This window comes from Schistocerca cancellata, chromosome 9 (genome assembly GCF_023864275.1).
Source record: "Schistocerca cancellata isolate TAMUIC-IGC-003103 chromosome 9, iqSchCanc2.1, whole genome shotgun sequence".
In the NCBI taxonomy this organism is placed as follows: Eukaryota; Metazoa; Arthropoda; class Insecta; order Orthoptera; family Acrididae; genus Schistocerca; species Schistocerca cancellata.
The window spans coordinates 226,574,685-226,600,062 of NC_064634.1; the positions used below are offsets into that span (position 1 = coordinate 226,574,685).

The 25,378-nt window shown below is 44.2% G+C and overlaps 1 protein-coding gene across 1 annotated transcript in view; it reads left to right on the forward strand.

Moving 5' to 3' along the window:
• Positions 1 to 25,378, forward strand: part of LOC126101299 (cyclic nucleotide-gated cation channel alpha-3-like) — an 881,849-nt gene that overhangs the window by 454,614 nt on the left and 401,857 nt on the right. The window contains exon 8 of the mRNA XM_049911978.1: positions 14,588 to 14,740. Within this exon, the coding sequence (XP_049767935.1) occupies positions 14,588 to 14,740 (153 nt within the window). The remainder of the gene's footprint in view (positions 1 to 14,587; positions 14,741 to 25,378) is intronic.

Sequence of the window (25,378 nt, forward strand, 5' to 3'; positions counted from 1 at the left end):
TTTCCAGTATGGCCACCAGTATCGTTGAGGCGAGCAGAGCATCCCACTGCTACAAGGTACATGAGCACTATTGTGGTTGAAGGTGTATACGATTTTATTTCAGTGATCACAAAATCCTTCTAACAGAACAATGAAACTGGCAGCACAAGCCATCGCTGGGCCCTTGCCAGTATGCTGTTGCACCTGGTCGTATTGACAGGTTTGGTTGAGAAGGGTGACGTACTACCACTGCATCATCTCTTCTACAGCTACATACACTCCTGGAAATGGAAAAAAGAACACATTGACACCGGTGTGTCAGACCCACCATACTTGCTCCGGACACTGCGAGAGGGCTGTACAAGCAATGATCACACGCACGGCACAGCGGACACACCAGGAACCGCGGTGTTGGCCGTCGAATGGCGCTAGCTGCGCAGCATTTGTGCACCGCCGCCGTCAGTGTCAGCCAGTTTGCCGTGGCATACGGAGCTCCATCGCAGTCTTTAACACTGGTAGCATGCCGCGACAGCGTGGGCGTGAACCGTATGTGCAGTTGACGGACTTTGAGCGAGGGCGTATAGTGGGCATGCGGGAGGCCGGGTGGACGTACCGCCGAATTGCTCAACACGTGGGGCGTGAGGTCTCCACAGTACATCGATGTTGTCGCCAGTGGTCGGCGGAAGGTGCACGTCCCGTCGACCTGGGACCGGACCGCAGCGACGCACGGATGCACGCCAAGACCGTAGGATCCTACGCAGTGCCGTAGGGGACCGCACCGCCACTTCCCAGCAAATTAGGGACACTGTTGCTCCTGGGGTATCGGCGAGGACCATTCGCAACCGTCTCCATGAAGCTGGGCTACGGTCCCGCACACCGTTAGGCCGTCTTCCGCTCACGCCCCAACATCGTGTAGCCCGCCTCCAGTGGTGTCGCGACAGGCGTGAATGGAGGGACGAATGGAGACGTGTCGTCTTCAGCGATGAGAGTCGCTTCTGCCTTGGTGCCAATGATGGTCGTATGCGTGTTTGGCGCCGTGCAGATGAGCGCCACAATCAGGACTGCATACGACCGAGGCACACAGGGCCAACACCCGGCATCATGGTGTGGGGAGCGATCTCCTACCCTGGCCGTACACCACTGGTGATCGTCGAGGGGACACTGAATAGTGCACGGTACATCCAAACCGTCATCGAACCCATCGTTCTACCATTCCTAGACCGGCAAGGGAACTTGCTGTTCCAACAGGACAATGCACGTCCGCATGTATCCCGTGCCACCCAACGTGCTCTAGAAGGTGTAAGTCAACTACCCTGGCCAGCAAGATCTCCGGATCTGTCCCCCATTGAGCATGTTTGGGACTGGATGAAGCGTCGTCTCACGCGGTCTGCACGTCCAGCACGAACGCTGGTCCAACTGAGGCGCCAGGTGGAAATGGCATGGCAAGCCGTTCCACAGGACTACATCCAGCATCTCTACGATCGTCTCCATGGGAGAATAGCAGCCTGCATTGCTGCGAAAGGTGTATATACACTGTACTAGTGCCGACATTGTGCATGCTCTGTTGCCTGTGTCTATGTGCCTGTGGTTCTGTTAGTGTGATCATGTGATGTATCTGACCCCAGGAATGTGTCAATAAAGTTTCCCCTTCCTGGGACAATGAATTCTCGGTGTTCTTATTTCAATTTCCAAGAGTGTATATACCACGAAGCGGAGTGTGGCGGAGGGCAATATTCGCGCCAAAGTCATATTCCCTCCCCCCCCCCCCTTGACCGTACCACTCTCGTATCGCACGAGGGAAAAATTACTGTCTGAACGCTTCACTATGAGCTCTAATTTCCCTTATCTTTGAATGGTGATCGTTGCGAGATTTGAAAGAAGGTGGTAATAATTTATGCTCTACAACCTCGGCGAAGGTCGGATTTTGGAATTTAGTGAGCCGCCCCTTCCATTTAACGCGTCGTCTATCATCAAGTGTGTCCCACTTCAAACTTACTATGAGGTAAATTGTGACTGACCCTCTATACCCTGAACACTGCCAATGGGTAAAGGTCCAATCCGGTCCCACAAAAATTGTGTGGTGACAGATCAAGGGATCTAGATAACCGACATAGTACAGTACCACAATATCACGCAGGTACCACTCCAAAGGCAGCCAGCCTTCTCTCTCGTAGTGTTCACAACAGTCTACTCACTGCATGGCAACTAAGTGGCCTTGTTTCTATTAGTCTTCTACCCATGCCGGAGGATGAAACGAGGTGATGGAGTGAATCCAAACTTGTGACCATAAGGAAGGTCCAAATGTGAAGGGGCTATGACGTGCTTGGAGCGCAATAAGCCAGTTTTGTCCTGGCATTGTGAGACTCCGTCAAGCGCTAGAGCGTCTCACGCTAACATGTAGTCATTACTGCAGCCCTTCGAATAGCTTACTAACCATCTAACACAATACACGGCCATTATACAGCCTATCACAGCTGATAGCAGGGTCACGAAATGACGTGATGACGACACTAAAGCACCTTGGTAGCCGTTCTAACCGTCACAAAATGGTTCAAATGGCTCTAAGCACTATGGGACTTAACATCTGAGGTCATCAGTCCCCTATACTTAGAACAACTTAAACCTAACTAACCTAAGGACATCACATCCATCCATGCCTGTGCCAGGATTCGAACCTGCGACCGTAGCAGCCGCGTGGTTCCGGAGTTAAGCACCTAGAACCGCTCGGCCACAGCGGCCGGCTAGCCGTTACATATCATTGCAATTTGACGTAGTACCTTCTAACGATATGTGTGTATAAGGAACTGCACCTTTCAGCATTCATTCTTCAGACTCGAAAAATTAAAGGACAAAACTGAAGAGTACAAAAATTTAACTAATACAGAAAGATTAATAACGTACACAACAAACAGTACTGTATGGTGCAAGTGATCTGAACTAATTCGTGGTTTCCAGTAAAGGAATCTGTGGTTGATCCCTCAAAAGCTTTAGTTCAACTGGAACACAACTGAAATGTAAATGTTTAGAAAAGTGCACTTCAGTCTACGTAGTGTTTACCAAAGTGTTTTTCAAGCGCAAATGTTGCTCTTTTCTAAACTTTACTGTTTGAATCCAGCATTTAGACACGACTAGTAGTCTGAGAATCTTTGAGAACAGCTTTGATACATCCTCACTACACTGTTCTGAACTAAGAATATTATTTGCGAATCCACAGAGGCGCCTTAATATCTAATTCCATATTATGCAAAAAAATGTTCAAAGTAAACTATAGGACGTGGAGGCAGTGATGATTGTTCTTATAGATAACAGCAGTTGATTCCCAAAACACCCTGAATTTAGCGCTTCCAAAAATCTTTTCACGTATCTTCAGTCTTGACAGTCCAAAATTTTCTATTCTGCTAATTATTTGATCACCTTGACACAGTATAATCTCTGTTCTACAAGTGTTCCACTTCTGAAATTTTAAGCACTGAAATTTTGTTTTTAGGCAACAATCTACATTTTAATTTGATCGAAACCTGATTTGCTGAAGGGGAGACTTCACCCTGACATTTAAAAAAAATACGCTCCTGGAAATTGAAATAAGAACACCGTGAATTCATTGTCCCAGGAAGGGGAAACTTTATTGACACATTCCTGGGGTCAGATACATCACATGATCACACTGACAGAACCACAGGCACATAGACACAGGCAACAGTGCATGCACAATGTCGGCACTAGTACAGTGTATATCCACCTTTCGCAGCAATGCAGGCTGCTATTCTCCCATGGAGACGATCGTAGAGATGCTGGATGTAGTCCTGTGGAACGGCTTGCCATGCCATTTCCGCCTGGCGCCTCAGCTGGACCAGCGTTCGTGCTGGACGTGCAGACCGCGTGAGACGACGCTTCATCCAGTCCCAAACATGCTCAATGGGGGACAGATCCTGAGATCTTGCTGGCCAGGGTAGTTGACTTACACCTTCTAGAGCACGTTGGGTGGCACGGGATACATGCGGACGGGCATTGTCCTGTTGGAACAGCAAGTTCGCTTGCCGGTCTAGGAATGGTAGAACGATGGGTTCGATGACGGTTTGGATGTACCGTGCACTATTCAGTGTCCCCTCGACGATCACCAGTGGTGTACGGCCAGTGTAGGAGATCGCTCCCCACACCATGATGCCGGGTGTTGGCCCTGTGTGCCTCGGTCGTATGCAGTCCTGATTGTGGTGCTCACCTGCACGGCGCCAAACACGCATACGACCATCATTGGCACCAAGGCAGAAGCGACTCTCATCGCTGAAGACGACACGTCTCCATTCGTCCCTCCATTCACGCCTGTCGCGACACCACTGCAGGCGGGCTGCACGATGTTGGGGCGTGAGCGGAAGGCGGCCTAACGGTGTGCGGGACCGTAGCCCAGCTTCATGGAGACGGTTGCGAATGGTCCTCGCCGATACCCCCGGAGCAACAGTGTCCCTAATTTGCTGGGAAATGGCGGTGCGGTCCCCTACGGCACTGCGTAGGATCCTACGGTCTTGGCGTGCATCCGTGCGTCGCTGCGGTCCGGTCCCAGGTCGACGGGCACGTGCACCTTCCGCCGACCACTGGCGACAACATCGATGTACTGTGGAGACCTCACGCCCCACGTGTTGAGCAATTCGGCGGTACGTCCACCCGGCCTCCCGCATGCCCACTATACGCCCTCGCTCAAAGTCCGTCAACTGCACATACGGTTCACGTCCACGCTGTCGCGGCATGCTACCAGAGTTAAAGACTGCGATGGAGCTCCGTATGCCACGGCAAACTGGCTGACACTGACGGCGGCGGTGCACAAATGCTGCGCAGCTAGCGCCATTCGACGGCCAACACCGCGGTTCCTGGTGTGTCCGCTGTGCCGTGCGTGTGATCATTGCTTGTACAGCCCTCTCGCAGTGTCCGGAGCAAGTATGGTGGGTCTGACACACCGGTGTCAATGTGTTCTTTTTTCCATTTCCAGGAGTGTATATTTAGATGGCTACTTTACATCTCTGGAATACTTACATGTCGACAGAAAAACTATTTGGCTGTTTTTGTATTACAAGTAAGTCGAAGAAACACTTACAAGTATGAACTGTGCAAAGGGACGTGGCACACTGACACCTGACAAGTGGTCAGGATAGTACCTGTCTATTGTCAACATGCATCTCATGCACTAGTGGCAAAATGCGCTGATGGCGAGACTGAAGATGCATAGTGTCATTTGGTTCAAGTGTCACAAAGAAAAAAAGAAAAAAAATATATTTTTTGGGTCTCGAAGGACCTTTTCCTCAGTTCCGTGTGAGAAGTTTGCAGGCTGAAGGAAGCGAAAGGCCCAGCACTCCTTTGTCACCCGCACAGAGGAATATTGCTTATCTAGAGGGGGTCAAGCAGTCCGTAAGATGCTGCCATGAAAAGGAAAAATCCAAGATAAGGCTACCCTGTCTTAAAATTACAAATAGAAGAAGGCTTACAGGAGCAGGGAGTGGAAATGTATGGTGCTAGTGAATTTTAGTGGATATGCCTAGCACAAGCATTCATTTTTTAACGAAATTTTAAAATCCATTTTTCCGTAAGTTTGTTTTTCTAAGTTATGCTATATTTTTTAATCTTGAACATTAACCAATGTTAATTAAATTTTTTAGTGAGTAATCTTGAGGTATTTGAATACTTTAACACATAAATATTTATAGGAAACGTCATTAACCTATTTTATTACCATATTTATGTACCGGTAATGAAGAAAATTTTAGTTTGGAACATGAAAAAGTGAAAAAAATTAGTAGTATTTCTCATAAAATGATTGCGTGGAACTGTTGAAAAATTTCTTGGAAATGTACCTAAATACCTGGAACGTGAGAATTCAGATCTGAGTACCAAAAATTGCTTTCAAAAATACCATTGATATCATATTAAAAATTCAGAACACTAAAACCAGTGGATCTCTGACTTCATAGATTGGATATTGCTACATCTTTACTTGATAGATATCTTTTTAAAATTCAGTTGAAATTAGCAAAGTATAATAAAACTTAAATGTTAGGGAGGTGCCCTCCTTAATCATTTACATTTCATATCTTTTAGAACTTCTTGTGTCTTAACTGCAGACAAAGAAGAAGTGGGTGAATTGGTTTGTCTGATAGCAGATCAACTAAGTAAAGGACCCAGAACAGAAACACATGGCAATCACGTCTTTGTTGAAGTTGAAATACATTCTTATAATGCTTGTTTCTTAGGTTTCCAATGAACCACATGCAACCTTACCTCCCTACTGCTGTCCCAGTACGAAACAGCTATATAAACCTGCATTCAGCTTTTATAATACCACAGCATCTAGCTGGCAGACTTTCCACTGCGTGTCGTGTATGGGTGATACATCTGTGAGAGCTGGTGCTGGACATGTCATGTTCAGCTCCATACTTACCTCCTTTTCCCTTTGTCCCTGCAAATGGAAGTATATATTTTAGATCAGCGATGTTCAAGAATTCGGATCAAGAGCTATCACCTACCATGAGTAGCGCTCACCGTAGCTGCACGCTTCCCCCACAACCACGACATGCTATCTGAGCGTGAGGTGGGGGGAAACTGTGAACGTGCCACATTTGAATGACAATGTAGTGGACTATATACGACTTGATTTTATATTTCACATTTCTCAACAGCTCAGACCTCAAATAAAATATTTTTTTATTATTATAGTATAATTTGCATGTGGCGCAACCTGTCTGCATACGGAGAGGCAGTTTCACAGATTTTCGCACTCAGGTTGTCTTGTAATCGTGACTTATTTTGTTTGATACACGAAACACACACGAATGTTGAGCGGAATATTTTTAGCACTTTTGCAGCCTCATCAAGGAGACAAGGAATTTTATCTGAGGAAAGCAATGTAGACATTCTGGACAATTTTAACGTAAAATTTTCTTGGCAGGACTAGGTGATTTGTTATCGTGGTTCAAAAAAATGTTCAAATGTGTGTGAAATCTTATGGGACTTAACTGCTAAGGTCATCAGTCCCTAAGCTTACACACTACTTAACCTAAATTATCCTAAGGACAAACACATACACCCATGCCCGAGGGAGGACTCGAACCTCCGCCGGGACCAGCTGCACAGTCCAAGACTGCAGAGCCTTAGACCGCTCGGCTAATACCGCGCGGCTATCGTGGGCCAAGTCTCACTGACACATGAAATAAGAAATTCATTTGAAAAGCATAAGTGGCACAGCGATCTTGATAAACTCAATTACTTACAACACTTTCAAGTTACTAGAAAAGAATACTGTCCATTTCCGGGTTGTCACCAAGCCAGCTTAAACAAAATCTTCAGAAAGGGCATCATGCAGATATGATCCGAATCCAATGTGAATCCTGACTCGATTGCAGCTCATTCAATCACCGGCTCAGCTGAAATTCTTCTCTGTCGATTGGGAGAAAGATAACTGTTTCCCCAAGACATTTTTCAATTCTGATTCTAAACAACATCCAAACTTTTTGAACGAAATCGTTGCCGTAGTTTATTAGTTTTTATAATTCATTTGTTTCAGTTACTCGATTTCCACATGTACACCTGTTTTCAAAGGCAATGCTGAAAAAAACTCAGTAAATATCCAATATGTCTTAATGAGATGTCGTCGTCGAAAAATTATGAAACAGTCGTCGCATCATAAGAACTGAGCACGGATTAAAATCAGGGATTACAGCTAACGTTACACGGTTCAAACGATTTAATATACTAAGGGTTGCTGACATACTGCTCTGGTAGGCGCAAACTACGTCCATTCATGAAAGTTTTATTTTAAAGGCTTATTGTGACTGTAATGTGGAACCAAAGGAGAACTAAACAAAACGTCAGTGTTTTCATAAAATAGCATGTTTACTATTTATTTCACCTATACTACTGTACAATGACCAAATGTTGTTTAAAGATGTTACAAAAAATCTCGACAAGTTTTTGAGTGATATACTTCCAATAGTACAATAAAAGACGAGACTAAAAATTTTATACTCGATACTCTAATAACGATTCAGACGGACATTGCTACGTATTTTTAAACAACGCTGTACAAATCTTCTGTTAAAACCGACTCTGAAAATGGAAATTCTTTGCTTTTCTGGATGGTGACAATGCGTGGTTAAGTTTTATTTCCGGCAGTCAGTTTTAACAAGGACAGCAGAGAATTTAAACTGTTACATAAACTATTCCTCCCTTACGTATCATTTGTCCTCATACGCAATACTAAACGATCATTGTACAAACCAGTACGTGCGGTTTTTTTTTATTCCTCTGTAGTCAGTTTTGACACAGAACAGGAAATTAGTATTTACGACTTATCTTCTTCTGATTAGAATACTACTACAGAATCTGAATTGTCCAAAACTTTGTAATCCTTCCACTTTCTCAGATTAAAACCGTGCGAAATAGAGTCGTTGAAACTACTATCCCAACAGGTCCAGCTGGTAGATGTCTTTCATATCCCGTATACCAATGGTCCCAACGGATTTATCCGCTCATTTTATGCGACTGCAGTTCCAAATCAAGGTTTTGTTGCAGTAAAAATAAACAAGGCTCAAGATTAGAGAGGGGGGGGGGTTAGAGGAGATGGACAAAGAGTGACGGGAGAAGAGCAGATAGAGAGTAGGAGATGGATAGAGATGATGTTAACACATGCTGAGAGATTTAAACTGATAAAATATTAAGACGGTAGATATTTGAAACAATTAATATCAGTAAAATGTTAGAAACTGTGCTCATTGAGTAACCGAGAGATAATCCGCAGATGCTAAGCTGCAGCTCACATAACAGAAGAAAGAAGGAAGCAAGATTGGCTTTAAAGTTCCTTCCACATCGCGAGTCATAGAGACGGTGCATACGCTCATTTTGTGTCAAGGATGGGAAAGGAAATCGGCCGCGCCCTTTCAAAGGAATCGTGCCGGCATTAGCTTGGGGTTGCTTAGGAGAATTCATGGAAAACCTGAATCTATATGGCCCGACGCGGGTATGAACCATCGTACTCCCGAATTCGAGTCCAGTGTGCTAAACACTGTGCCACCTCGCTTGGTCACATAATAAAATAATGTGTGTTATTAAATGTAGTGCATAAACGGGATGAATGTAAGGCCATATAAAATACCTACTGCTACGAACTTCGCTTCACAGAGTGAACATGTAGAAACAGAAAGGTAAGCACATACTCCCAGCAAAGTGGTTTCGTAGCGAAGTTCTGCAAAAAAACTCTATCCCTTTGTGCTGCCTACAGCTATTCGTGTTGCGATTTTGTAAGTGCAATATGCACAGTGTTGACAAAAGTCAAAAAAGAATAAGCAGTTCTTAAAATTTATGTTTTATTTTACGGATATGTTTTACCATGTGACAGATACTTGCCACTTTCGGCAACGAAAATGAATCTAAGGAGCAGTATTTCCCTAATTTTAATTCTAAAAGGATTGACTTTCCAGTGCATCGTCTTTTAACTAGTGAACTGGTAACTCAGATTTACTGAATGGCGATCTAATTCGTTCGGTAATCAAACATTCTTGTAACTGCCAAACTTACTACTCGTTCAAATTGTTGACATAGATTTTCTGAGTTAACCATCTAACACACTTAAAATTTGTGATTCTTCAACATATTCTCTTCAATGGAGAATATTTCGAACAGACGAAGGGAGCTGCATTAGGTAGCCCTCTCTCACCTGTGACTGCCAATCTCTACATCGAACACTCCATGGAAGACAAAAATTATGAAGACAGAGAAAAGACTGCCAATCCTGGACGTCACGGTCAAGAAACGAGCGGATGGCCCCCTGTATGACAGTGTATACCAGACGGAAACGCTAACTGCACCCAGCTAACTGCCACCACATTGCTCAGAGCAGAGAGGTGCTCCGAGTGCTATTACACAGGTCTCTCACCAAATAGGATGCAGTTTCTCCCTGTAACTGTAACAGATCAGAACTACATGCACCTACAAAAATATATCATTGTACGACGCATAGTTCAGCAGATATGTTGTTATAAATACTGAGTTGCATGACAAACTTACGCATCATACGATAAACTTTAATTTAGTACTTCTTTGTTACTTACTCTATTCACAGCAAATTTCGGAGACAGCGTACACGTATACGACTGCACATACCAGCAGAATTATATTGTACGACACACAGTTCAGGCGATATGACGTCATAAGCATTTGGCTGCGTGAAAACGAAACTGCAGGAATAATTCGCTAGAGATACAGATGTAATATCTGCACAAATAAGTGCGAAATATGTTAAATATATATGTGAAACATAAGTAACATTTACCTATGCTGCCAAAGCTGTGGGCTGAAATTTCCTCCTAAACGCCACGATATGTTCCCAAATAGGTACAATTATTACTTGCTATGTAGAAAGAAATACTCTACCTGTCGTCTAGGGGTAGCGTCTTTGATTCATAATCAAAACGTCTTCGGTCCCGGGTTCGATCCCCGCCACTGCCTAAATTTTGATAAATAATCAGCATTGGCGGCCGAAGACTTCCGGCATAAGAAGTCAGCCTCATTCTGCCAACGGCCTTGTCAAAGAGGGCGGAGGAGCGGATAGACGTTCAGGGCACTCTCTTGTCCTAGGGGTGGGCAATTGTCCCTAAAGGCGGAAGAATCAGCAATGATCAACGACATGAGGATGCAGAAAGCAATTGAAACCACTGCATTAAAGACACGTAACGTGTATCCACAGGACATGTGGCCTGTAATTGAAGAAGTGTCATGCTGATCTCTCCATTGGCAAAAGATTCCGGAATAGTCCCCCATTCGGATCTCCGGGAGGGGACTGCCAAGGGGGAGGTTACCATGAGAAAAAGATTGAATAATCAACGAAAGGATAACGTTCTACGAGGCGTGGCGTGGAATGTCAGAAGCTTGAAAAGGGAAATGCAAAGGCTCAATCTAGATATAGTAGGGATCAGTGAAGTGAAGTGGAAGGAAGTCAAAGAATTCTGGTCAGATGAGTATCGGGTAATATCAACAGCAGCAGAAAATGGTATAACAGCTGTAGGATTCGTTATGAATAGGAAGGTAGGGCAGAGGGTGTGTTACTGTGAACAGTTCAGTGACCGGGTTGTTCTAATCAGAATCGACAGCAGACCAACACCGATAACGATAGTTCAGGTATACATGCCGACGTCGCAAGCTGAAGATGAACACATAGAGAAAGTGTATGAGGATATTGAAAGGGTAATGCAGTTTGTAAAGGGGGACGAAAATCTAATAGTCATGGGCGACTGGAATGCAGTTGTACGGGAAGGAGTAACAGAAAAGGTAACAGGAGAATGTAAGCTTGGGACAAGGAATGAAAGAGGAGAAAGACTAATTGAGTTCTGTAACAAGTTTCAGCTAGTAATAGCGAATACCCTGTTCAAGAATCACAAGAGGAGGAGGTATACTTGGAAAAGACCGGGAGATACGGGAAGATTTCAATTAGATTACATCATGGTCAGACAGAGATTCCGAAATCAGATACTGGATTGTAAGGCGTACCCAGGAGCAGATATAAACTCAGATCACAATATAGTATTGATGAAGAGTAGGCTGAAGTTCAAGACATTAGTCAGGAAGAATCAATACGCAAAGAAGTGGGATGCGGAAGTACTAAGGATTGACGAGATACGTTTGAAGTTCTCTAACGCTATAGATACAGCAATAAGGAATAGCGCAGTAGGCAGTACAGTTGAAGAGGAATAGACATCTCTAAAAAGGGCCATCACAGAAGTTGGGAAGGAAAACATAGGTACAAAGAAGGTAGCTGCGAAGAAACCATGGGTAACAGAAGAAATACTTCAGTTGATTGACGAAAGGAGGAAATACAAACATGTTCCGGGAAAATCAGGAATACAGAAATACAAGTCGCTGAGGAATGAAATAAATAGGAAGTGCAGGGAAGCTAAGACGAAATGGCTGCAGGAAAAATGTGAAGACATCGAAAAAGATATGATTGTCGGAAGGACAGACTCAGCATACAGGAAAGTCAAAACAACCTTTGGTGACATTAAAAGCAACGGTGGTAACATTAAGAGTGCAACGGGAATTCCACTGTTAAATGCAGAGGAGAGAGCAGATAGGTGGAAAGAATACATTGAAAGTCTCTATGAGGGTGAAGATCTGTCTGATGTGATAGACGAAGAAACAGGAGTCGATTTAGAAGAGATAGGGGATCCAGTATTAGAATCGGAATTTAAAAGAGCTTTGGAGGACTTACGGTAAAATAAGGCAGAAGGGATAGATAACATTCCATCAGAATTTCTAAAATCATTGGGGGAAGTGGCAACAAATCGACTATTCACGTTGTGTGTAGAATATATGAGTCTGGCGATATACCATCTGACTTTCGGAAAAGCATCATCCACACAATTCCGAAGACGGGAAGAGCTGACAAGTGCGAGAATTATCGCACAATCAGCTTAACAGCTCATGCATCGAAGCTGCTTACGAGAATAATACACAGAAGAATGGAAAAGAAAATTGTGAATGCGCTAGGTGACGATCAGTTTGGCTTTAGGAAAAGTAAAGGGACGAGAGAGGCAATTCTGACGTTACGGCTAATAACGGAAACAAGGCTATAGAAAAATCAAGACACTTTCATAGGATTTGTCGACCTGGAAAAAGCGTTCGACTATATAAAATGGTGCAAGCTGTTCGAGATTCTGAAAAAAGTAGGGGTAAGTTATAGGGAGAGACGGCTCATATACAATATGTACAACAACCAAGAGGGAATAATAAGAGTGGACGATCAAGAACGGAGTGCTCGTATTGAGAAGGGTGTAAGACAAGGCTGTAGCCTTTCGCCCCTACTCTTCAATCTGTACATCGAGGAAGCAATTATGGAAATAAAAGAAAGGTTCAGGAGTGGAATTAAAATACAAGGTGAAAAGATATCAATGATACGATTCGCTGATGACATTGCTATCCTGAGTGAAAGTGAAGAAGAATTAAATGATCTGCTGAACGGAATGAACAGTCTAATGAGTACACAGTATGGTTTGAGAGTAAGTCGGAGAAAGACGAAGGTAATGAGAAGTAGTAGAAATGAGAACAGCGAGAAACTTAACATCGGGATTGATGGTCACGAAGTCAATGAAGTTATGGAATTCTGCTACCTAGGCAGTAAAATAACCAATGACGTACGGAGCAAGGAGGACATCAAAAGCAGACTCGCTATGGCAAAAAAGGCATTTCTGGCCAAGAGAAGTCTCCCAATACCAAATACCGGCTTTAATTTGAGGAAGAAATTTCTGAGGATGTACGTCTGGAGTACAGCATTGTATGGTAGTGAAACATGGGCTGTGGGAAAACCGGAACAGAAGAGAATCGAAGCATTTGAGATGTGGTGCTATAGACGAATGTTGAAAATTAGGTGGACTGATAAGGTAAGGAATGAGGAGGTTCTACGCAGAATCGGAGAGGAAAGGAATATGTGGAAAACACTGATAAGGAGAAGGGACAGGATGATAGGACATCTGCTAAGACATGAGGGCATGACTTCCATGGTACTAGAGGGAGCTGTAGAGGGCAAAAACTGTAGAGGAAGACAGAGATTGGAATACGTCAAGCAAATAATTGAGGACGTAGGTTGCAAGTGCTACTCTGAGATGAAGAGGTTAGCACAGGAAAGGAATTCGTGGCGGGCCGCATCAAACCAGTCAGTAGACTGATGACCAAAAAAAAATAGAAAGCAATGAAGTGTGGGTAAGAAGCAACGACTGCCTATGGGAGGGGAGAGATAAAGTGGAGAGAAAAGGGGGAGGAAGAGGTTGATAGAGTGGCGGATGGAGAGGATGAAAACAGATGTGTCTCAAAAGAAAGGAGGAGAAGGGAAGGGGTGTAGGAAATAGACACAGAAAGGAAAGAGGAGGAGATGGATAGAAAGAGGGGGGAGAAGGAGATGGACGAAGAAACCAAAGATGAAAAGATCATAAGAGAGAGCGGGAGCAGAAGATGGACTGAGAGAAGGGGGAGGAGAAGATTAGAGAGGGGAGGAGGAGATAGGCAGGAAGAGGGGGGAGGACAGAGAGAGGGGGGAAGAGATGGGCAGAGGAAAGTGGAAGAAGGAGACGAGCAAGTAGAATTGGAAAAAATATGTACCCGGGCAATACCCGGGCAGGCCACAATGGACCACTGAGAATCGCTGCACTTTAATTATAAAGTGCTATGTGATGAGGCTAGTGCTTCGTTCCTCCCTCCCTCCCTCTTTCTTACGCAAACAGGAACACACACGCACACACAAACACACACACACACATACACACACGCACACACGCACACACACACACACACACACACACACACACACACACGCGCACAAACAAGCGAAAAAGAAAGAGGGGTAAGAGAAGGAGGGAGGCAAAGCGGCAGAAAGGAAGACACATAGACTGGAGCAAAAATACAGAAAGAGAGAGAGACAGGAGTGAGATCGTTGAATGAAAAGAAGTTATGATGTTGTATATAATACGTGTGCTTTGGCACATCTTTCGTGTCTCTTTCTTTACCAGTGATGGTGACTCATTTCGTATGAAAGCATGCAGCCTGTACCTATGATGTCAGCTAGGAGAGTCGTTGTGTGTTACAGGTGTATCGCGTCTACGACTACTACTACATGGTGGAGTCGCGCACCGTCTACCCCAACCTGTGGCGCGTCGTCAACCTCATCCACATCCTCATGATCCTGGCGCACTGGTTCGGCTGCTTCTACTACTTGCTGAGCGAGGCCGAGGAGTTCCAGGTACGCAACAGGTTTTGTTTCAGTAGTTTCCAGCACTAAAGTATCATTTACCAATGCGAGAATACTACACAAATGCGAGACGTGTTAAAAATTAGTGCCTCCGAATTTAACTGTCGAAGATTTTCAGATAAAACAAACGTTATTAGCATTCTACAACCTTATTCGCAATAGTTACATATTTACAGATTTCTGCTGCTAGAGGGTTTCGAATTATAACGTGTATGATGGTGGTGTATTTGAGAGAACCAGAAGAGATCGAAATCAAACTGAGCACCATAACCTTCAGCATGGTACTGCCGGGCCACACAAGAGCGCTTGAGTTCACTGTCATCGCCCACTCCCCATACATTCCCGACTTGACCCCATCCGATTTTCATCTGTTTGCAGAACTTAAGGAACACCTTCGAGGATTTCAGTTTGATAGTGCTGAAGCGTTGCAAGCGGGTGGGAGGTTGTGGCTCCCCAGTGACGGCATCAACAAACTAGTCTCTCGTTGGGAGAAATTTGTTCGTCACTAGGCTGATGACGTTGAGAAATAAATATTTAGACATGAAGAATAAAGATGAAGAATATTAATAACATTTGCTTTAATTAAAAAGTTCAACATAAAAATTTCGGAGGCATTACTTCTTAGCACACCCTCTGTTTGTGTAAAACAGATAACAAGTCAAACACAGAAGGAGAAATGCTTTGCTATAAATTTTGTGGCAGGAAACTACGGAAAGTTTTGCAGATATGGACTTAACCATGTTCTCATTATTGCGAATTTGTAACCGTAGTTTTCCATTTATTTCATTCTGTTCTGCTGACGCTTCTTTTTAGCCTACCTTTGGATTGTAAAAAATCCCGTAGTCGTAGTCCAAACGAAGCACATGCACTGAAGTCTCACAATTATTTCTGAACGGTCTAAACGTCCAAAATCAAGACAGGAAGATTAGTGTGTAACGCCCAGTCGACGGCTATGTCATTAGCGACAGATTACCGTCTCGGAATGTGTGTGTGTGTGTGGGGGGGGGGGGGAGATTGTAAAGGAATTCAGTCATCTCCCGTTGAATGCAGCCATCCAGCTATTTGCATTAATCGATCTGGAGGAACCACGGTAAACTTATGGCCGGATGGCCGGACGAAGATTTAAAACATGACCCTCAAGAATGCTGTCTTAAGCAGTGGGCCATATCGCTCGGTGTGTATTGTCACTTATTAATGACCAATCTAAAGATATTGGTACTGCACGCTGTTGCTGTAACCGCCTGTGGCGAGAATCGAAACACGCGATGTCGCAGTTTAATCTACAGTTTCAGTTTCCTGTACGCCATGGTGGTCATAATTTTGAGCAGAGGGACGAAAACGTACTTAATTAGCTCATGGATGTGAGTCGTAACGCCGGTTTACGTCTGCAATGTATACGAGGGACGTCTGTTCGTGTCACATATGAAGACAGGTGTATGAAGACAGAGAGATGATCCAAATAGTTCGTGGAATTAACGACCGCCGGTACAACGGTCAGTCAGGATGTGAGTTCTAGGCGATTTTTCGCATCCATCCTGGAATATGCTGATCAACCACCTCATTTCAATCACGTCACACTGATGTTAAAAGGCCAATGCACAATAAACAAACCTCACACAAATTGCAATTTAATGGACTATGCAAGGTGTTTTAAAAACACGTATCACTTACTTCTACAGGAAGTAGTATTGAGTCACTCAGTAAACATCTTGGCGCCGGAAAGGAAGATAACAAAGAGAAGGCCGAAATACTGAATTTCGTCTTCCGAAATTACTTCCCCTTGGGGTCCTTCCTTTCAGTCATCGCACGATTGCCGGACTGGCAGAAATTGAGATAATCGATCGTGGAACATAAAAGCCACTTCAAAAAGGTTCAAATAGCTCTGAGCACTATGGCACTTAACATCTGAGGTCATCAGTCCCCTAGAACTTAAAACTACTTAAACCTAACTAAGGACATCACACACATCCATGAGAGAGGCAGGATTCGAAACTGCGACTGTAGCGGTCGCGCGGTTCCAGACTGAAGCGCCTAGAACCTCTCGGCCACAACGACCGAAGAAAGCAACTACAGACGCTTAGTAGTGGAAAGCCATCAGGACTTGATAAGATACCTTTATGCTAGTGAACTTGCTCCTCTACTAACGGCAGTTTACCACAGATCGCTGCAGCAACGAAGAACACCTACTGACTGGAAAAAAGCGTAGGTTATTCCAGTCTTCAAGAAGGGTCGTAGGATAGATGAACATACATTGAGGATCCGAAGAAACTGGTACACCGGCCTAATATCGTGTAGGACCCCGCGAGCAGGAGTGCTGCAACACGACGTGGCATCGATTCGACTAATGTCTGAAGTAGTGCTGCAGGGAATGGACACCATGAATCTTGCAGGGCTGTCCTAAATCCGTAAGAATACTAGAGGGTGGAAATCATTTAAATTTTGAACTGTAGCAGCTGCCATTGTAGCAGCAGTAACCGATCTAAGAACTGCGCCCGACAGTTGACTTATGTAGGCGCTGCCGAACGCAGCGATGTGTTCTTCCTGTTTACATATTTCCGTATTTGAATACGCACGCCTATACCGGTTTATTTGGCGCTTCATAGTAATTATAGACCGATATGGTTAACCTCAATCTGTTTTAGAATTATGGAACATGTTTTATTCTCAAGAACTGTGACGTTTTTGGAACGGAAACTCCATAAAAATCAACACGTATACTGTAAAAAGATTGTAGAATGAAGGCTTTCACGACCGGTTGACATGGCTGTTGATATACTTTCCGGGATGTGAGGTCGTGGTCCAAGAACTTTTCTGCTCCTTACGTTTCGTCCAGTACTGCGCTGGACTTCCTCAGAGGTGCTGCTCCGCTGAGTCTTGCCTCTGAGGAAGTCCAGCGCAGTACTGGACGAAACGTAAGGAGCAGAAAAGTTCTTGGACCACGGCCTCACATCCCGGAAAGTATATCAACAGCCACTGTAAAAAGAGATCCTACGAAACGCAGTTCGCGCTGTTATTCCTTGAGATCCATGGCGCTCAGATGACAACGCTCAGGATGATTCCTTATTCCCTAGCTTCAGCAAGACATCTGACACTAGCCAGCATTGCCGTTTATTGACAAACTTCGAGTTTACAGAGACAGAATTCAGTGTATCGATCTGAACTGAACAAAATCGATAGATTTACGGAAAGGTACTTTCGGGAGTACCTCAAGGTAATAGGATAGATTCTTTACTGTTCGCATTGTATATCAATGATCTAGTAGAAAGCGTAGGAAGCTCATTAGGACTGTTTGCACCAGTATTTATTTGCAGAATGGTCTACAGTGGTTTATGAGTGGTGGAGGCTCTAGCACTTGACACTGAACGTAAATAACTGTAACATGAAGCGTGGACATATGAAAAGATACTAACCACCGAACAACTACACTAATGACGACAAATTGTTGCAAACAGTATCTACGTATGATATCTACGAGTAACTGTCCAGAGCGATCTTAAGTGGAAGGACTACGTAAGACAAACAGCAGGAATGGTTCAAATGGCTCTGAGCACTATGGGACTTAACATCTGTGGTCATCAGTCCCCTAGAACTTAGAACTACTTAAACCTAACTAACCTAGGGACATCACACACGTCCATGCCCGAGGCAGGGTTCGAACATGCGACCGTAGCAGTCGCGCGGTTCCGGGCTGAGCGCCTAGAACCGCGAGACCACCGCGGCCGGCACTAATACAAGAGATAGAGAAGATCCAACAAAGAGCGGCGCGTTTCAACATAGGATCGTTTAGTCAGCTCGAGGGCGTTACAGAGATGTTCAACGAAATCCAGCGGCAGAAGTCATATGAAAGGCATTGTGCATTGTGCAAAAGTTTACTACTGAAATTTCGAGAGAGTACTTTCCAGGAACAGAAGGACGACTTCTTCGTCCTCCTACATACTCTTCGCGAAATGACTATGACGAGAAAATTTGAGAAAATGAAACTATTGAGGCTTAGCGATAATCATTTTTCCTACACGCCATTCGTGATTGTAACAGGGAAGGGGGATCAGTTAGTGGTACCAAAAGTACCCTCCAACATAGACCGTTAGACGGCTTGCGAAATATGATGTCGACATAGATTGGTCAAAACTAAAAGAAAAATTACTATACTGATGTGTCCAGAAACCAATAAGTATTGAGATATGGGCCAATCTGTTTTCTCATTTCCATCTGTCCGTCACGCAAAAGCAGACACTATAACAGGAGCTGCATGTGATTACCACGCATCCTGACAAATCGTTCAGTCCTTCTTCGCAGTGAATCATGCGCGCTTTCAAATGCAAATGGCTGTCCACGGACTGCATCACACGCATTGATGAGACTCTCCTGTAACGTCTCCACGTTGTCAATGGGTTGGACATTCCCATTTAAATGTCCCCATAGCCTGAAATCAAACGGATTCTGGCCCAGTTAATGAGAAGGCCAATCCATCAACCGTGAAACGTTGCGGTGAGCTAATGTCGCACTTCCTGTACAAAATGGAGATGTGCCCCGTCGTGCATAAGATATAGCGGTCCTGTCTTTGCAAGGATAAGTTTCTCTTATAGCGCTGGTAATTTAGTGCGCAGAAATCGATGATATACAGACCTGTTAACCTGATGATAAAGCGCATATCCGTAAGAGTCTGGCACCGACGTTTTCTACCCGTACACTTACACGAAGCGGTCCTGATGCCTCACCACCACGACTGATCGATGATCTACATCTGTCCACACGTGCGTATTGTGGTAATTTGATGTCTCTCGCGAAACCTGCCCTATCTCACATTACTCTCCACAAGTAAACCGACCCTTACCTCAACAGGTATTGCCTTCTGGATATTCAAATGTAGATTTTTGTTTCGACTCTCGAGGAATAATCCCTTGCAGGAATATCTGACATTTTTAAGCTGCCAGTACATTTTTTATCTCCTTAGTTTAAGAGAGACTAATTGTGTATCCTGTGATTCTAGCTTATTATGTAGGTTGGAACTTAAATAGTGGAAACACTGCTGTGGAGACACTATACAATGGAATCTACTATTGTCGCTGATAGCACACGTTTTTACCACCGAGAAAATGGACTCGCCCGTCGCAAATCACCGGCGTGTGCACAATCGAGTGAAACACAGTCACTTGCGAGCGATCGGTCTAACGTTACGGTGTCACTATGTTTTCGAAAGAGGAACAACGAAGTTGGATCAAGATTGAATGTTCCAGAGGTCGTACAGCACGACAGTGTCACAAAGGTCCTCAAGAGGCGTGCGGGCAATCGGCATTGCCGTACAGAACAGTGGCACGCTAGGTAAAAGCCTTCAACGAAGGTCGGCAAACTGTGGAAGACATGCATCGGGCAGGTCGTCCTAGCGTCTCTGATGAAGAAGTACAAGCTTCTGCCCCATTAGTGGGCAGTGATCGACGCCATACGATTCGTGAGCTCGCCCACGAAACCAGATTAGCGCATACGACATTGCTTCGCATCCTGGGCATGCTAAAAATTGCATCACGATGGGTCCCGCATGAATTGACGGAAATGCATAAATGGATGCGTTACGACACTGCTCAGACCCACTTGGAGCGAAGGAGAGGCTTTCTTACGCCGTATCGGAACACTGGATGAGACATGGGCCACATTGTATGAGACAAAACTGAAACGCCAATCCAACGAATGGCGTCATTATGGGTCGCCGCGAAAGTCGAAAGTATGTCAGAGCCACCGTACGGTGAAAGTTGTGATTCTCGTGTACGACTTTGATGTTGTTATCCTAATGCATTACGTTCCTCCACGGCAGACCGTCAATACACAGTATTACAGTTCGTTTTTGGAGTATCACCTGCTTCCAGCTTTGCGAAAGAAAAGGCGATTCTTTCTGCGCAACCAACCACCATTTAGCACTACAACGCGAGGGTGCATATAGTGCAAGCTGTGGCTGCTCTGTCCGGTCGATGGGCCTGGGATGTACTGTACTAACAAACATACTCCCCGGACTTAAGTCCTTGTGACTTTGATTTGATTCCGAAGATGAAGGAACCACTTCGTGGCGTTCGCTCCAGAACTGTTAGAGAGGTTCGACAGGCAGTAGACAGCTCCATTCGCCAACAGAACAGGCTCTGCTAACGGTATACTAAGCCTTCCATATCGCTGGCAACGGGTTCTACACAACGCTGGTGACTATTTGAAGGACAGCAACAGATGCAAACATGTAACTCTTTTGTATCGGTTGTGAATAAATAGTTGCCACTATTTAAGTCCCAACCCTTGCAATTTTCTCTATCTCTAATAGTAAAAGAGACGAAATCTGTCTCTCGTGGAGAAAAAACTTATTTACAAATATTTTAAAGTATTTGTAAAGTATACACGTTGTGAAGTAATTTCTTTTGCAGCTTCATTGTAATATTAATGTAAACCAAAGACTGAATACACAACATTTGTACTTCTCCTTCAGATGAAACAATAAATAAGTTATTGGATGAATTCAATCTAGTTCCACAAATCCTGATTTATGCTTCGCATGCCACGCCACTTCTGCCTTCCAGACCTACAATACTCCTTTGGGTCCGTCGACTCATTTAGCCTTTGAACCACCAATACTTTGGATTCTACACCATCATTCATGGTTCTCATATTATTACGCCCCTAAGCGTTCCTCACCATCCACTTCAGTTCCTAGGAACTGTGATGATATTCTAACCCCACAAGAAGTTGTAGGCGATAGTAAGTGATATGTGTGTCAAAATTGGTTGAAATTGCTCTAGGCAGTACAGACCTATACTACAACACTCACACACAAACACAGATACACACACACACATATCATAAGAGATGCCTATGACGTTACGTCGGACATTTGCTGCTTTGTTTTTGCAGTATGTAGACCCAGTCCACCGCAACAAAATGTTGCTCATCACATGTTGCATAGTACTCCTGGATCAAGTGGAAAATTCGGTTCCTTTTTCGTTACAAACAATTTTTTTGTTTGTAAAGTACAGTTTTGTGTCCATTCTGTAAGGCGGTCTCGAAATGGTCAAGTGTGATATCGGTTTAGTTATATATTCTCAAGAACATATTCCATTGGCAAACATTGTCTCTGGTCATGAATTCCTTGTCTAACATACAGCCTCTCAAACACAGTTCTGTGTGATCTCGCCTCATATCTGTTAACAGATATCGTAAAAGAGAATACCGGACTGTACTAAATTTGGTGATTGTCAGAAATGCACACATAAAATTTCGCCACATATCTGTTAACAGATATCGTAAAAGAGAATACCGGACTGTACTAAGTTTTGGTGATTGTCAGAAATGTACACATAAAATTACGCTTTAAATAACTTTCAAAAAAGGAAAAAAAAACCGGTGTTTTCTGTACATACAGGAGTCATTACTTAGCGTGTAGTATGTCTTTGGACTGACCCCATCTAAACATTGCGTAAGCGCTGTGTGTTTCTGTGTAGTGTGTGTGTGTGTGTGTGTGTGTGTGTGTGTGTGTGGAACCGCGCGACCACTACGCTCGCAGGTTCGAATCCTGCCTCGGGCATGGATGTGTGTTCTGTCCTTAGGTTAGTTAAGTGGTTCTAAGCTCTAGGGGACTGATGACCTCAGATGTTAAGTCCCATAGTGCTCAGAGTCATTTGAACCATTTGTGTGTGTATGTGTGTGTGTGTGTCTGTGTGTGTGTGTGTCTGTGTGTGTGTGTGTGTGTGTGTGTGTGTGTGTGTGTGTGTGAGTGTGAGTGTGAGTTGTTGACCTCCTTGCACCTCGGGTACACTGTCTTGGCAAGATTACCCCATACTCCAATTTTCAGTCATCCGTCTTCTGACTGGCTTAATCTGGCCTACCACCTCTTCATCTCAGAGTAGCACTTGCAGCCTACGTCCTCAATTATTTGCTGGTTGTATTCCAATCTCTGTTTTACTCTACAGTTTTTACCCTCTATAGCTCCATCTAGTACCATGGAAGTTATTCCCTGATGTCTCAACAGATGGCCTATCATGCTGTCCCTTCTTCTTGTCAGTGTTTTCCACTTATTCCTTTCCTCTCCGATCCTGTGCAGAACCTCCTCATTCCTTAGCTTATCAGCCCAACTCATTTTCAACATTCGTCTATAGCATCACATCTCAAATGCTTCGATTATCTTGTGCTCTGGTTTTTCCACAGTCGATGTTTCACATACATACAATACTGTGCCCGCATCTCGTGGTCGTGCGGTAGCGTTCTCGCTTCCCACGCCCGGGTTCCCGGGTTCGATTCCCGGCGGGGTCAGGGATTTTCTCTGCCTCGTGATGGCTGGGTGTTGTGTGCTGTCCTTAGGTTAGTTGGGTTTAAGTAGTTCTAAGTTCTAGGGGACTGATGACCATAGATGTTAAGTCCCATAGTGCTCAGAGCCCCTACAATACTGTGCTGCAAAAGTACATTGTCAGGGATTTCTTGCTCAAATCAAGGCCGATGTTTGATACTAGTAGACTTCTCTCGGTCAGGAACGCCCTTTTTGCCAGTGGTAGTATACGTTTGATGTCCACCTTACTCCATCCGACATTGGTCATTTTGCTGCTTAGGTAGTAGAATTATTTAACTTCATCTACTTCGTCACCATCAGTCCTGGTGTTAAGCTTCTCGCTGTTCTCATTTTTGCTACTTCTTATTACTATCGTCTTTGTTCGAGTTACTCGCAATCCATATTATGTACTCATTAGACCGTTCGCTCCATTCTGCAGATCATGTAATTCCTTTCTCGTTTCATTGAGGATATCAGTGTCATTAGTGAGTCATATCGTCGATATCCTTTAGCCTTGAATTTTAATTCCACTCCTAAACCTATCTTTTATTTTCGTCATTGATTCTTCGATGTATAGACTGACCACTAGGAGGGAAAGATTAGATCTCTGTGATACACCTTTTTTAATCCGAGCGCTTCGTTCTTGGTCTTCCATTCTTATTACTCCCTCTTGGCTCTTGTACATGTTGTGTGTTACCCGTCTTTCTCTACCGTTTACCCCTATTTTCCCCAGAATTTCGAAAATCACGCACCATTTGACATTGTAAAACTTTTTTTTCTGGTCGACAAATCCTACGAAAGTTCCCTGAATTTCTGTAGTCTTGCTTCCTTTATGAACCGTAACGTCAGAACTGCTTCTCTAGTGCCTTTACATCCTCCAAGGCCAAACTGATCGTCACATAACACTTCCTCAATTTTCTTTTCCATCCTCCTGTATATTATTCTTATCAGCAACTTAGATGCGTGCGCTGTTAAGCTGATTATGCGGCAATTCTCGCACTAGTCAGCCCTTACGACAAGCTACTCGACCGTTGTCCAAAATCTGTTTAGCTCCACAATCACCGTCAAAATTCTAGCTTTACTGATGACAGCACTGTGGAACTCACGAATGACTCTCTCCGCTAGTTTTGTGAGATGAAATATATCCACCCTCCACTTTTTACGACGGCTTAAACTCAGTGAGGTGTCTGAACGATTGTCCAGGAATGGCAGCCTGTTCTTCCGCAAGAGCCGAGACGAGAGTTGGTAGTGATGCTGGACAACGGGATCTGGAGCGAAGTCGTTGTTCTAACTCATCCCACAGGTATTCCATTGGGTTAAGGTCGTAGCTCTGAGCAGGCCAGTCCGTTTCAGGAATATTATTGTCCACTAAACATTGCCTTACGGGTGCCGCTTTGCATGAGGGTGCATTTTCACGCTGATGCATATGAGACATTGTCTCCAAAGTGTTCTATAACACGTACTGAAACGTGTTCACATACCTCCGCATTTATCCTTTTCGTAAGCGCAGTAAAGCGACCAATTCCTAACCACGAAAAACATACCGATACTGTATCACATTTCCTCCGTATTTCACTGTTGGTGCTACACTTGATGGAACATAACATACTACAAGTATTGGCAAACCCAAATCATCCTATCGGATTACCGCAGGGCATAACGTGATTGATCAATCAAAATCACTCGTTTCCAGTCAAGCGGTGTTGAGCCGGCCGCTGTGGCCCAGCGGTTCTAGGCGCTTCAGTCCGGAACCACTTGGCTTCTGCGTCCGCAGGTTCGAATCCTGCCTCGGGCATGGTTGTGTGTGATGTCCTTAGGTTAGTTATGTTTAAGTAGTTCTAAGTCTACGGGACTGATGACCTCAGATATTAATATCATAGTGCTCCGAGCCATTTGAATTTGAATCAAACGGTGTTGCTCTCCACACCACACTGACTGCAGAAAGGTATGGCTTATGACCAACGGCTCGACCGTTGCACCAAATGTTTTTTTACCTCCATAAGCACAGTCATTGTTCTAGCTTGTCTGTTCACAGTACTGTGGGACTCACTAGTGATTTATTTCGTTGATTTCATGTGATTTTTACAGCCACTCTCGACAATACTTTACGGTCCTTGTCCGTCAGTATATGACGTCCAACAGATCCCGTTCCAAATGTGGTTCTCCCTTAGCATTTCCACTTCACAGTGACATCACCACCAATCGATTTGGGCCGCTTCAGATAGATTTTACTTATCGTTAATATTTTTATGATTTTTGTTACTTTACTTATCTATTTGTCTATACTGGTATCACATCAGTGACTAATCCAGAACAAAATCAGAGCGCTCTTCTGA